Here is a 13,713-nt window from a genome sequence, read left to right as displayed (position 1 = left end):
AACTCTCGCATCTAGCCATCACCTGAGGCTGCACCTACGGTCATCTGCAGAAAGAGCGGCGCACCCATTGCAGACCAGTCTCTTCAATTCAGGTCTAGCCACTTCTTCTCCGAAATATACTAGGCTAGTCTTGTCGTCATCCTATCCCTCTTGAAATCCTCCAGCAGTATAGCATATATCCACTGAGATAATACGGCTCCTCGCCATGCCATGACACCCTAGACCAATACGCTAGCTATGTCCGATGCGTAGTATACCAGCCGAGCACGTGTTGTTGTACCACTCCATTTGCAAATCGTCCACCATGTGCGCTTGCGGTATGCCCAACTGGTATGTGTAGGCATTGAACTGGATACCCGAAAGCGCCCGGAACTGGTCGTTGAAGAAGATCTGAGTAAGGTGGCAGTCGACGTACCCCCAGCACGCTGGAATCGTCGCGTTCTGCTCTGCAACGAGCACCTCTTCTTTGAGGACAGGGTCATAGCGATAGCCAGACACCCGCAGTGTACACGGCTCAAGACCGCTGAGGGCACAACCAAAGTAGGCCGAGTACGCGTTGAACCAGTACGCATTGACCGAAGCCCGTGGCCCGGCACCGAGCTCACCGGGAAGCATCATGCCTGCGAATGGCGTGTTGGGAAGGAGGCGTCCGGTCAGAGGCAGGAACATGGCAATGTTTGGTTGTGAGATGGCGGGGTATGGCTCCCACATGTCAGGTACATATGTATATCCGTTGGCATAGAAGAGGTGGTGGTAAGGATTGGTCATGCCGTTGGCAACAACCAGCATGCTGTCGTCATCACCGACGACGGTGTCATCAAAGGTCAGTGTGAAGTTGCCCGACTCACCACACGACGAAGGTCCTGGGAGATCCGGAAGCGCCACGGTTGTCGTTGCAAGCATGGTCGTCCCCAGCGCTTGTGTAGGCAGAACCTCTGTGATGGGGATGTTTTGACGCCTCGCTAATGCTGTCGTCCCCTCGTCATCTTCGAATATCGTCGTCACCGCCGTTTTGAAGCGCCTAGGTCTGGATGAAAATATCTCAAACGAAGGAAGAGCTGAGAGCGGTATCTGCCGTTCAGTCCGTGTTGTCAACGGTATGGTTTGCAGGTCCGATGGCAGCGGCCCAGTCACTGTGGGGTAGAGTCCCGTCCAGTACGACATTGTCGTCGTGATGTCGGGTGATGGGAACACGAAGGTTACTGCAGCATCTCCATACGAAATTATCTTGGTGAAAGCCCGGAGGGGAGACAAGGACGTTGCGTTGAGGCCAGAAGGAGAAGGTGAAGATACTACTAGGGAGGTGGTTGTCGTCAACGTCAACGTCGAAGTCATGGTGCTTGGTGAGACAATACCGGGGCTTGGATGAGATGCCGACACGACAGTATCGGTCTGGATGCTCATAATGCCGTCAATCGAGGTTGAGCTGCCACGCAAAGAGCTGGAGCTAGAAGTAGAGCTTGTAATGGTATTCGACACCAACAGCGCAGAGGAGGAAGACGTTGAGTTTCTACTTGTTGGAGAGGAAGGGTCTGTGCCAGGAAACGGAGCGAATGATCTAGTCGAGGTACAACAGACCGGCATACTGGTCAAAGGCTTACTCAAGGAGTCCGACGGCGATGCAGAGCTCGATGTAAAAACCGAGTTGAGTGAAGAACCCGACGTTACAGAGAGTGACAGAGTGGAACCTGTCGGTAGTGTGGTCGAGATGCTGTTTGCACTGCTGGTGAGTGTTGGATCTGAACTGGCTGGATCCGAGCTGCCCGATGTGATGCCGGGGGTAGCCAGCAACGAACTAAGACTACTTGACAATGCGAGTGAAGAACTCCCAGTACTGCTGGCCAGGCTCGCACTTGGACTGAATAAGTTCAAGCTGCTTGAAGACGTGCCAGCAGATGAAGACAATCCCGAAGAAAGCCTTGATAAAGACTCCGTGAAGCCATCGCTCCGCGTGGAAGGCAACGCAGAGGAGCTCAAAGTAGTCGTTACGCTTGAGGGAAGCGAGGTCAATCCAATGGATGAACCTAATGTTGGTGTTGTAGAAACACTCAAAGTCAACGATGAACTGAGCTCAGATGTAGGCTGCGAAGGCATGTCACCAGACGTGCCCGAAGGTAGGTTTGAACTAAGGCCAGGCAGGCTGCTCGACGGGATGACGGTTGGGAGACTAGAACTCGGGGGTGTGGAGAAATTGGATGGCGAAACAAGTGTATATAACGTAGTGACGATAATAGAGAATCCACTGCTAGTAGTGACAACGGTAGTCAATGTGGAATACGACAGATATGGTCTCTGTGGTTGGTTGATCGGTTGAGGTAAGCTTGACGTCTCAGATGATGCTGGGCCCAACGGGGACAAACTCACAGACGACAGAGCCAACGAAGAAGTTAGAAGTGTGCTTCCAAATACCCCAGTACTTGGGGATGATTCAAATGTAAAACCAGAGGTCAATGACGGTATAAACGTTGCGCCTAGCCCTGGAGCAGAAGTAGTCGGTGTCTGCGTTGATGATGCCGTGGCAGCACCAGAAGAAGATTTCCCTGTTATGGACAGCGAAGAAATGACGGGTGTGATGTCGACAGTTCGGGTAACGAGCGTACTGAAACGACTAGGCGGTGCGATACTGTTGAGCCACTCTGTTGTCCCATTGATGACCGAGAAGTAGTATGTGCCTCTTGCAGGATTTGTCGGCAACGTAGCGATGAGCGAGACCGTAATTATGGGTCCTGGCACAGTGACATAGACGACACTGCAGTTGCCATCCAGGCCCTGAGCGGCGACTCCAGGCAGTGCTCGGAGCAGGAAATCTAGTACAACGTAAAAGCCAGCGATAGCCAAGCCGATGAGAACCAAGGTCAAGGCCAGATCCTGAAGCGTTTGTCGGTCGGTCCAGTGTATCCGGATCAAGGCCCGGAAAAAGTGGTATGTCCACTTCAAGGCGCGACAGGGCCACCAGCTACCAGGCTTGAATCCCCACCAGGGCTGCTTCACAGACGTCGTCTTGGGTTGGGAGTGCCGCTTTGGACATCCCCATGTACTTGAGATGACTGAATCTCGTTTTTCTTGAGCGCCCTTTATACGCGACACAGGAGCAGGCGAGGTGCTGGTGGAAGTTTGAGATGTCTTGAGTGAGGCGGTGGCTGACATGTTGAGCTTTCTTCGAAAGGGCTCTGCTAGAAGATGCCGACGATCAATCATACTGCTAGTGGATTTGGTTTCGACGTTTTCAATCGCAGATGTCGAAGTCGACAGGATATTGGAGCCACTGTTGTCGCTGGTAGAGGTGTTTTCCTTCCTCTGTCTGTCTCTGTTGCGGATTTTGTTCTTACCCATAATGGGAGAGAAAATGTTGTTGCTATGATACACCTGCGAAGATGATGCTGATATGCTGTTGTGCAAAGATTGTGGTGCGCAAGGTATTCAAAAGTGCTGTTGTGGTAATGAAGGACAGCAGTAACAGACTGGTGCTTTAAAGCCCAGCGCATCGAGAGTGTGCCTGCCATGGGTGCAGTGAAAACAAAGAGAGCAGAGACGATGAGTTGGTGGAGTGAGAACGACGCGAGATGTTTGCAGGGCGTGCGGAAGGTAAGGATGTAGTGGTTGACCGCTCTTGTCTCGGGAGATCGCAGCACTTGACGATTTGGCATGTAAGAACCCGTGCTTGATTAATTTTCGCAAATGTGTAGCTTGCCCACCGCCATAGTCACAATCATTTGCTCCGCTCCCTCAAACAGTACAAGTCCGTTTCTCCACCGCAGGCACTTGACATGTATCATTAGATGATAAGTTTGTTGGAGCAGTAGCGACTTGTAGCTTCTGATTGTATCAACTCTCCGACTACGCTCGTATCTCCCACATCCTGATATGTCCAGCTTCGTTGGCAACTGCTAATTGCGCAAGGCTGCCTTCTTTCTCCTCCTCCTCCGTCGGCCTTCCCCATGCGACTGCGGTGATTCTGCCGAGGGGTGTCTTCTCTGTAGGCCAGTTCTTGAAAACGGTAGCTGATGGGAGATGCACAAGCCTCATCGCGTTGTTCTTCCAGCGACTCGCCATGGCAAGGACCTGGCCGTCCGCCGTAAAGGCAAGATGCGATACCGGGGTCGTCAGATTCTGCAAATCGCGCAGCGGCTTCGGTGCCTTTGGGATACCACCATTCGAGTCGGCTTTCGCGCTATGGACTGAAGGGTTGTTCTCGCTCCATGCTCGCCGATCGTAGACATTGACCACGCCACTTGAGCTTCCAACAGCCACCCATCGATCACCGCCCAGCCAGCCTTCACGTCCGCTCTTACCACCAAGCGCGATGGTTGTAGTGCCAACGGCGCCCTCATCGTTCCATCGTCCAACAACACCCCCTTCGACGCTCCACTCGGTCACCTCTCCGTTCTTTCCCGCAATACTCATGCCACTACCATCGCCCCACCACGCGAAGTCTGCGATGCCGCCTCTTGACTCGATACGCACCTGTGTCGCCCATTGGAGAGTTCTCGCATCGAGGATGTTGACAACGCCGCCGCCCTTTCTTGAAGAGCCTCGGAGAGCCATGTACTTGCCGTTTGGTGACAGGGAGAAGAATTCCATTGTCCGCTGTTCGTGCTGATGACCATAAACACGCGAAACCTTCTCCACTCTGCCGGTTGCGATGTTCCAGACATGGAAGTAGCGGCGTCGTGCGCTAAGGAAGATGCGCGAGTCCGAAGGGGAGGGGTGGAATGCTGTTGTTGTCAACGGGGTGCGCTTGATGTGCAGGGACGTAAGAAGAGGGTTCGGGTTCGGTGGGTTTGGGTTGACGTGGTGAAGGTAGAGCGTTGAGCTAGGCCCAGATGAGAGGAGGAGCGGATACGCAGGGTGGAAGGAGAGGGAGGTGACGGCCGACTAGAGAATTGGTCAGTAAGATATTCGCGTATGATGGGACTGCGCTACTCACGGGCCCGGCCTTTGCGACGTCTTTCAATCGCTGGATGTCAATGGTGCCTGCTTGCAGCTTCCTTCGCTTCGCCACGCTCCTTGAGGTCCGTGAGAGAATATCGGCATCCTTGAGCAGCAGAGCCAGTGGCTGGGTGGTGACATCGTCGTCGTCCACGTCCATGTCGCTCGCAGACTCGTCGCCGCTCTCGTCGTCATCCATGGTCCGTCGCCGCTTCTTGTTGGCCTTGCCTGTCGCGTGTGCCGCCCAGGCTGGTGTGGGGTATAGCCTCTGGTACTGCTTCCGTAACCGGCGCGCATATTCCTTACCGTTGACCATGTCGTCATCTGCCGTCTCTCGCAGCTTCCTCAATTGCGGCACCGACGCCAGACTGACAACCAGTCTCTCGTCGTCACTGTCTTCCCACGCGGGTCTGTCATTGTCCTCGTCTGATTCCGCTTCCTTTGGGGCTACAGAGCCTGCGGGCGCAGGTACTGGACCGGCATCGAAGAAGAACAGATCTTGGTCGGCCACATTGTCCAGGTCGGACGCCTCCGCTCCGGACTCGTCTGATGAATCCCCGTATGCGCCGGCGGTGGGATCGAGGGAGAAGTTCTCCAGGCCTTGACGGAAGCCCTCCGAGTCGCCGAAAATCATGCGCTCCAGCTCTTCTTCCTCAGCATCCTTGGGCAAGACAGGCTTTTCCTGCTTTGGCTCCGTCTGAATGTCCACGCTGTCCGCATCGCTGTCTTCGTCCTGAGCGCCATATTCCCCAGCTTCGTCCTCTGTGCCGAAACCTTCAAAGTCGTCTTCTTGCGGTTCCTTCACCGGCTGCAGTGCGCCTGCATTTGCATCGTCGTCGCCTTGGAGCTCGGGCTGGAAGCGCGCTGGATTTTTCGTCTTCTCGGGTGCGTAGCGCTGGTGGCCACCGGATTTGTGTGGAGTCGTCTTTACGGGCGCCATTGCGGTTTATCGTGGATGTGCAGAGAGAGCTGCTGGCGCGCCATCGCAAAACTGAGGGAGAAATTGTTGCAGGGATAGCCCTGGTATGCGGCAAAGATAGGCGAAGCTCCGCAGCCAGCACCTCTGATCCGCAACCACGCACAGCTTGACATGCACCCATTTCCCAGCAACAAGCAAGTACCTCAGGATCGGAACAATTTTCAGCAGTATGATGAGCGTATCACGTCAATTGCTACTGAGGTCAGGACCATGCTCAATAAGTCGGCCTTTTGCAGTCTATTACCCAACCCCGCATTTTGACACGCTCTAACCGCAGGAAGTCGTCTATCAGGACCTACACAGTATGCAGTCTGGAGCGACCAACTCCGCCCTTTTACATCAGGTGTACGGAATGAGAATTACAGCACCCTGAACAGTGGGTTCAGAGAATCGTACATTCTCTTGAGCAACATGCTTCGGACTGCCATTGGCTGACTATTCCGATTCCGACGCGCATCCCGGGCGATACTCAACTGGGCAAGGCTTATGACTCTGCTCAAGGCAGACAGGTGGGTATATAAGCAGATTCCATGTCTTGAGGTGCCTCTAGTGTTGTCACACGTTTCACAGTCGAGAACCATATTCGTAGTCGTAACCCGTCTCTCTCACTCCACACCTCTGATCCTCTCCACGTCCAAGCAACCGGTACCATGCCAGATCCAACCCTTGCGATTTCGCTTCTCAAACCTGAGGAAGCAGAGCAATACATGCGTATTCGGCACGAGGTTTTTCGCCCTACCATTAACAACATCCTCTATTCTCGGGGCGAACCGTCTCAGAAGACGCTCGACAAAGTAACGGAAGATATACGTGATGGTATAACCAACAAGGGCATTCTCTTCCTCAAGTGTATCGATACGTCAACCGGTGAAATGGTCGCTGGTGCACGCTGGCGCTACGTCAAGCCAAAAGAAGAAGGCGCAAAGGAACGTACTTGGGAAGAGGTAGAGGCTGGCTTCGCCGTCCCAGAACCGTATGACGAGAGTGACCCAGAGCTCTTCACGAGCCTGTTCACTTTGTTCAACTCGAACAAGCGGGAGATTCTAGGCAACAGACCCTACTACGTGCTGGATACGCTAGTCACACTCCCAGCCCATGAGAGAAGAGGAGCCGGGAGCATGCTGGTACGATGGGGCTGTGAGAAGGCGGACGAGGCGGGTGTCGAGGCTTTTCTCGAAGCCAGTTCCATGGGGGCGCCGATGTATGCGCGCCATGGCTTTCGGCCTGTCAAAGAGGTGGGTATTGATCTGAGACAGTGGGGTGGAAAGGAACAGATGAATTTTATCGTAAGTCCCTTTTTGAGTCGGCATCTGGTTTGCAACATGTCTAATATCGTGGTAGCTTATGTTACGACCTGCAAAGCAGTAATAGTCATTAAGAGAGAAAACAAGATAAACCACGCCAATCTCACCATCCATCTTTGTTGCGTTGTTTGTAGGCTCCCCGAGCATTGACATGATTGGTGCGCTAACATCATGTATGAACGATGTTGCGATCATGAGTATCATACTAGTATTGTTTATCTCCTACGGTTTGATGTGGCGGACTAAGACACGAATCGTTGTGGTCTCATATACTTGCTGGATGGCGCGGATGTCATAAGTTTTGAGTGTTTGGAATTGCAGCTGCGCTTACTCCCGAGTCCACGCGCGAGCGGATTTAAGGCCCCCTGGATGGCGACACCGTCTAGCGTATGAATGAGTAAGCCCTTGGGTCGTTCTGCTTCGCGCACCGCGTCTTCGTCGCATCTGACTGTACTTCTGCATAGTGACTGCACATTGTATGAGCATGTAGAGTCACGCGACATCGTCGCCTGTCAAGATGGTCGTCTTAGCGCCTTCTGATGCCCCTTTAGAAGCATCCTCTCACTCTGTCGATACCACTACCCAGGAGCGACCGACACACAAGAGCTTCTCGTGTGTACTCTGTGCTCAACGAAAAGTCAAATGCGATAGGCGGCCGGATGGTTGTGCGAACTGCACCAAGATCCGGATTCGATGTGTTTACAAGGCCCCGCCACCAGCTCGAAGAAGAAAGAAAGGCGTGCGCGAAATCGACGTAGCTACCAGGCTACGCGTGTACGAAGACGCGCTCCGTCAACTCGGAGTGGAGCCAGAGGATCTGGTCAAGCAACACTATGCGAAGGCCACACATGGTGAAGAGCTGGTGACTGGGTTCGATGGTTTCCTGGAACCACATGGGCCTAGGCGAGCGCGCAAAGCACAGGTGGCATCCGAAGTTGGTGTCCTCGTGCTGGAAGAGGGTAAATCGCGATACTTGGAGAATGGATTGTGGACATGCTTCGAGGCCGAATTTCGGGAATCCAAGGACATCCTGGATGAGTCGTCCGACGATGAAGTGTCCGGCGGTAGTTACGATGTCTCACTATCTCCATCAGCCACGGACGGCGCCGCATTGCTCATGGGTGTGCACTCAACATCGAGCAATCTTCTATCTATACACCCGAACCCGGTCCAGATTCTTAAATTGTGGCAAAGCTATCTCGAATACATTCACCCGCTGGTCAAGATTTTCCACGCCCCAACGACCCAGCAGCTCATCTTAGACGCAAGTGATAATCTACATGCTCTTCCCCGCGATACCGAAGCCCTTCTATTTGCTATCTACTGTATAACTGTGGAGGCGCTAGAGGATACTGAATGCCTGTCAATACTAGGAGAGCCGAAAGACATAGCAACTCAACGATTTCGACGAGGTGCTCAGCATGCGTTGGCCAATGCAAACTTCTTGAGAAGCTCCAGTGTCATGCTGCTACAATCTTTCACCATGTTCGTTGTAAGTCTGTGGACAATGATATTGAAAGTCCATTTTGAATGCTAATGCATGACAGCTGTCTCTCCAGGACTACGACGCCAGAGTGATCTGGATGTTTTCTGGTATCGCGCAAAGGATTGGCCAACGTATTGGTCTTCATCGTGATGGTGACATCCTACGGCTACCGCCATTTGAAGCAGAGATCCGTAGGCGCCTCTGGTGGCAGATTATGGTGCTCGAAGGCTCTTCCCAGAAGCTCGCTGGGACGGGCACATCTGGTATGATCCTTCGAGGCGATGTGGGAATGCCATCCAACATCAATGACGGTGACCTATTCCCGGGAATGAAGGAGATGCCCAAGGAGCGTGATGGCGCTACCGAGATGATGTTTTTCCTCATTCGATGCCACGCTGGGGATTTCCTCAAGCGATCAGCGGAAAACCATACAACTTTTGATGGCCTTTGGCACCGACTCAGTACAAGCGCTGTACCAGTGGCTATCAAAGAACAAGCCATTAACGAACTCGAAAACGTCTTCCAGCGGAAATTCCTATGTTATTGCGACCCGTCCATACCTTGGCACCTACTATGTATGCATTTCGCCCAGTCTGTCCTTTTCATGATGAGGTTCATGGCTCACAGCACCGATTCCTACAACGTTGGTATATCGTCGAAAGAAAAGGACATACTATTCGATCTGGCTCTCCAAGTTTCAGTTTCACAGAACCTAGCATACACTACGAAGGAGTTGCGTGGCTTTAGGTGGCATATCAACCAAAATTTCCAATGGAAGGCTTTAATATACCTCATCTCTGAGCTTCGTCACCGGACCGAAGGAGAGAGGGTAGACGAGGCTTGGGCAGAAGTTGAAAAGAGCTATACTTTCCACCCCAGTCTCGACAAGGACCTCTCGAAACGAGCGCTTCCTATCGCTGTTGACAACCTCACGATCAAAGCCTGGGGTGCCTACAAAGCAGCGCAGGGTGCGCCATGTACTCCTGAGCCTCGCTTCATTGAGCTTATACGTCGACGCCAGCAACAACGCCGTCTTCCGAATCAGACCAATTCCACCATCCCCGACACAGCCTTGCCGAAAATGGCTTGGGGGAACGAAGAAAGCACCAACAAGGATCAAACTGAAGAGCTACTCAACGCAACTGATGCGGATTCTTTCGACTGGGCCGACTTCAATGCTAGTCTGGGTCCGCCAGACGACGTAACGGACCTGGCGTCTTTTGAGTTTCCCGAACAGATGAATTGGTCCACTTTGGATGATTTTCTTCTTGACTTGCGGGATACTGGTGACACAAATACGAATTTTGTGACTTCCGGGAACAACACAATGTGATCTTACCACAATACCACGGTCTATACTCAACAGGAGCAAAGCGGTCCGTGTTTGCGCTCATCTTCACTTTCGATTCGGACAGTAGTCCCAGGATGGTAAGACACAAAGACATCTCTATGATGCGCTTGAATTGCTAATCTATATTCTAAGAGCTATTACATTAACTTCCATTTCCACATTACATTAGATCTATCATCCTCCCCTCGTGGTTCATAATCAAATGCTTTTAGTTGTAGGTGTATACAGGCGAGGCAGGAAGGGTGCCAAAGTCACCAGAGCCGAACGGGCTGCTAGGAGAGACTTCTCCGCCATTGATGTCCGACACACCGAACCAAGCAACCTCAGCACCCTTGTTGACTGTAACGACAGCGAAAGCAGGAGCGGGCTCCGCAACGTATCCCCAAGAGATGGTCAAGTCAGATCCAGTGGTGCATGGCTGGTTGGCCCAGCTCTCGGTAGCAGCGTCGGAGACCGGCATGCGGATAACAGTGCAGCGCTCGGTCTTGCCGTCTGCGATAACAGCAAAGTTGTAGTCGCAGCCGGTGTTGCCCTCAATGCAGTAACGGGTCAGGTTTGCAATGGTCCAGGTCTTACCCTCGACGAGCTTGGGGCTGGAGCCGGGTGCTGCTGTTGCAACAGGGGAAGCGACGGCGGATGGTGTAGGGCACGATCCAGGGTGGGCAGGGTTGCAACCTCCGGGAATGCCAGGGATGGATGTGAAGGTCGCGGCGGGCGACTTGGTGGTCGTATCAAAGTAAGAAGAGGGGCATGAGCCTGGGTGAGCTGGGTTGCAGCCGCCGGGAATGCCAGGGATCGGTGTGAAGGCAGCGGCAGAAGCAGCAGCAGTAGTATCAAAGTAAGAAGAGGGGCATGAGCCTGGGTGAGCTGGGTTGCAGCCGCCGGGAATGCCAGGGATCGGTGTGAAAGACGCAGCTGGAGCAGTTGTAGTATCAAAGTACGAAGATGGGCATGAACCTGGATGAGCCGGGTTGCAGCCGCCAGGAATGCTTGTAGCGACTGCAGTAGGAGCTGAAGTCGACTTGGGCAGGGCAGCAATCTGGGAGGCGCACCATTCGCGGATGCGAGCAGCGTCCTCACCGTAGCAAGTGGTTCGGTCGCATGAGCAAATGACTTCAGCAGTGCCCGCAGCGACACATGCGTCGTAGGCAACCACGCACTTGTCGTCCTGGCGTGCGCGGAAAGTAGGAGATGCGGTTGCGGCCGACAGCATCAACGCGATAGCGGCGACTTTGGACAACATCTTGGAGGGGGTTTGTATGAGCTTCGTGTAAAAAGGTTGTTTGTGCAGTGTGTTGGGGAGTTGCGGGTAGTTGTGCTTGGTTGTCGATGGAAGAAGCTGATAAAGACAGTCGAAGAAGCGATGGCTGGGCTATATAACTTCTGTGAACATGGCCGTGAGGATATGATGCTCAATTGATGGCATAGCCCGAGTGTGACCGGATATTCGGAGAAGGCACAATTCATCACGGCCCTGCTGAGCCCTCAATTCATCTCTGAGTGACGATCTGATGCTCATTGGCCGAGGAGTAGGACGTGTACCATATTTCGGCACTTTTTGCGCCGCAATACGAGACACAGTCGTATGAGCGAATATCGTGACGGTGGTGAGCTTGACACGAATAGTGTCCCGTGGTCCGAAAGTCTTTTTCGATAGTTCAAAGCATCCCAGCGAGGCGGCTTCATGGGTAACTATCTACTAGTCGTTCCATAATTAGGACCACACTAACGGCTAACGGATGACAGTTGAGCTTAAGGAAGCTTGAAAGGTGATCGCCTCGGCTGTCACCCAAGAAGCGGTGACATAATGGGCCAGATAGCTAGTAAATATACATTTGAATTGTTATCGGGCAGGTCGACGCCCGAATACGACTTCGCTAGAAGTTTGTGGGTTGTGACGTGGTTATCGTCCAGCGGGCGACTCTCCGCATGGAAATGGATTACCGACAAAGGCCGCTCCGCGGCGCTTCAAGACCATCGTCGAGCGGCATTACTTGAGGAATACGGTAGGTGGTCACCGCATGCATCGAAGGCCATAACATGGAGTATTTTCAGACGTAGAACCATGACCCAGCAGCCGATGCGTGGCAGGTTTCCGTTGGCAAAAGGCAAATCATGTTGAGCGTTACGTGGAGAGTTGGGCTCATGGTATCGTTCGACGACACGAATCTTTATTCTCCTTCATCCTCGGACGTCTTCTCGGGTTTGATCGCAGAAAGTTGCTATCCACTGGCATAGCAAAGAGGGCGTGCATGAGACGGCGGTGCAAGCAGACTGGCGGCGACATCAGACCAGCGCGTGCGGTTTACGTACACTACATCCGTTCGATGGAGTATTCTCCGCCTGGAACGAAGATGTGCGTCGGTAGCATGATGCAAATTCGACAAATTTCGAAGGCTGGGAAAGTGGAATTGCGCACGTAAGGGCGACGAGACGATGGCGCTATACTAGATCCAGATTAGCCCGGTCGTTAGCGTGAAGCCACGGCGCTCGTTTCCTTGTAATCGTCATCGTCAACAGGAGGAAGTTGGAATTAGTGCCCAGCAACGCTCTACCAGACATCACAGACTTCGGACCAAACCCCACCATTAGGAGCTAAGCTATACAACATGGTTATTCCTACTGCTGCCGAGCCTTCCGATGTGGATAGCCCCCGCAAATCACCTACGGCCGAGGAGTTGTCGGAAGCGCTCAAGATTGATGTGTACGACCGAGAGGGCAAGACCAGGACGCTAGGCGACCTTGTCAAAGGACAGAGAACTGTGTTGGTGTTTATTCGGCATTTCTGTAAGTGTTGGGTAACATGACTAGTGGCAGCACTGGGGCCCACATCATGTCTCAGGGCCATGAACCACTGGAAACTACCAGAATCACTTAGGGATGGGATACAGGGAATGGGAAACTGACATGCTCAGGGTGTCTGAATTGCCAAGCGTATGTCCGCTGTATGAGTGAATCTATACCGCCATCAAACCTTCCTTCCAATACTCAAAGTACGCATCACCAATGGGAAACCAAAAACAGTTCCAACTAACATGTAGCACTCAGTCCTTGTTGTAGGATGCGGCTCCTACCAGCCCATTGATACCTATGCAGTTAAATCCTCCTCCAAATACCCCATCTACACTGACCCAACACTCCGCCTACACAAGCTCTTCCAGTTCAAGTCGAACCTGGCTGAAGGAAAAGCTGGCGACGAACAGCGAGATTACATGCGCAATGCGGGCAGTACGGTGTCCAGGATCTTTGGTGGCATCAAGGGTGCATTGGGAGATCTACAGCATGTGAATTCTGTGGGACCCAAAGCGTTGAATGGCGGTGAGGTGGTTTTGTCTGCCGGTAAGTTTCGTTAGATGTGGAGTGTGTTGTCCCTTCTCCACCATGGTACTAACGGTGGTGATGTGTAGATGGCGAATGCGAGTACATATACCGCATGCAGACCACAGTCGATCATACCAATATCTCGGAATTGGCAAAGATTATTGGAGCTGAATATACGCCCGCAAGCGGCGAAGAGAAGACAGCGCAGACTTGCAGTGGGCCGGACACGTAAACGTTTGGAAGTCGATCCTCGAAATCGGAAAAAAATCAGACTTGTTGCGGACAGTTTCCGTCTAATACTCTGTTCCTAAAGATATGTTAAAAACTCTGGAACCAAGCTACT

The 13,713-nt window shown here is 52.8% G+C and overlaps 7 protein-coding genes across 7 annotated transcripts; 4 read left to right on the top strand and 3 right to left on the bottom strand.

Moving 5' to 3' along the window:
- Positions 1–231: 231 nt before the first annotated feature.
- Positions 232–903, bottom strand: ACET3X_007565 (uncharacterized protein; the record flags this gene model as incomplete). Its single annotated transcript, XM_069453725.1, has 1 exon — positions 232–903. The coding sequence occupies one exon, from the start codon at positions 901–903 to the stop codon at positions 232–234; it is 672 nt and encodes a 223-aa protein (XP_069304728.1).
- A 502-nt stretch (positions 904–1,405) lies between these two features.
- Positions 1,406–2,665, top strand: ACET3X_007564 (uncharacterized protein; the record flags this gene model as incomplete). Its single annotated transcript, XM_069453724.1, has 2 exons — positions 1,406–2,114; positions 2,613–2,665. The coding sequence occupies 2 exons, from the start codon at positions 1,406–1,408 to the stop codon at positions 2,663–2,665; spliced, it is 762 nt and encodes a 253-aa protein (XP_069304727.1).
- Positions 2,666–3,837: 1,172 nt separating this feature from the next.
- ACET3X_007563 (uncharacterized protein) lies at positions 3,838–5,869 on the bottom strand (the record flags this gene model as incomplete). The annotated part of the gene is made up of 2 exons (XM_069453723.1): positions 3,838–4,875; positions 4,928–5,869. 2 exons carry the CDS (start codon positions 5,867–5,869, stop codon positions 3,838–3,840), a joined length of 1,980 nt encoding a protein of 659 aa, XP_069304726.1.
- A 689-nt stretch (positions 5,870–6,558) lies between these two features.
- ACET3X_007562 (uncharacterized protein) lies at positions 6,559–7,276 on the top strand (the record flags this gene model as incomplete). The annotated part of the gene is made up of 2 exons (XM_069453722.1): positions 6,559–7,194; positions 7,250–7,276. The coding sequence occupies 2 exons, from the start codon at positions 6,559–6,561 to the stop codon at positions 7,274–7,276; spliced, it is 663 nt and encodes a 220-aa protein (XP_069304725.1).
- Positions 7,277–7,729: 453 nt separating this feature from the next.
- Positions 7,730–10,247, top strand: ACET3X_007561 (uncharacterized protein; the record flags this gene model as incomplete). Its single annotated transcript, XM_069453721.1, has 4 exons — positions 7,730–8,704; positions 8,760–10,004; positions 10,073–10,126; positions 10,182–10,247. The coding sequence occupies 4 exons, from the start codon at positions 7,730–7,732 to the stop codon at positions 10,245–10,247; spliced, it is 2,340 nt and encodes a 779-aa protein (XP_069304724.1).
- A 10-nt stretch (positions 10,248–10,257) lies between these two features.
- On the bottom strand, positions 10,258–11,292 carry ACET3X_007560 (uncharacterized protein; the record flags this gene model as incomplete). The annotated part of the gene is made up of 2 exons (XM_069453720.1): positions 10,258–10,642; positions 11,102–11,292. The coding sequence occupies 2 exons, from the start codon at positions 11,290–11,292 to the stop codon at positions 10,258–10,260; spliced, it is 576 nt and encodes a 191-aa protein (XP_069304723.1).
- Positions 11,293–12,658: 1,366 nt separating this feature from the next.
- On the top strand, positions 12,659–13,602 carry ACET3X_007559 (uncharacterized protein; the record flags this gene model as incomplete). Its single annotated transcript, XM_069453718.1, has 4 exons — positions 12,659–12,836; positions 12,965–13,042; positions 13,098–13,388; positions 13,457–13,602. The coding sequence occupies 4 exons, from the start codon at positions 12,659–12,661 to the stop codon at positions 13,600–13,602; spliced, it is 693 nt and encodes a 230-aa protein (XP_069304722.1).
- Between the last annotated feature and the right edge of the window lie 111 nt (positions 13,603–13,713).

Source organism: Alternaria dauci, chromosome 7 (genome assembly GCF_042100115.1).
Source record: "Alternaria dauci strain A2016 chromosome 7, whole genome shotgun sequence".
NCBI classification, from domain to species: domain Eukaryota; kingdom Fungi; phylum Ascomycota; class Dothideomycetes; order Pleosporales; family Pleosporaceae; genus Alternaria; species Alternaria dauci.
Note: the sequence above shows the minus strand (reverse complement) of the source record. Positions and strands in the feature narration are given on the sequence as shown.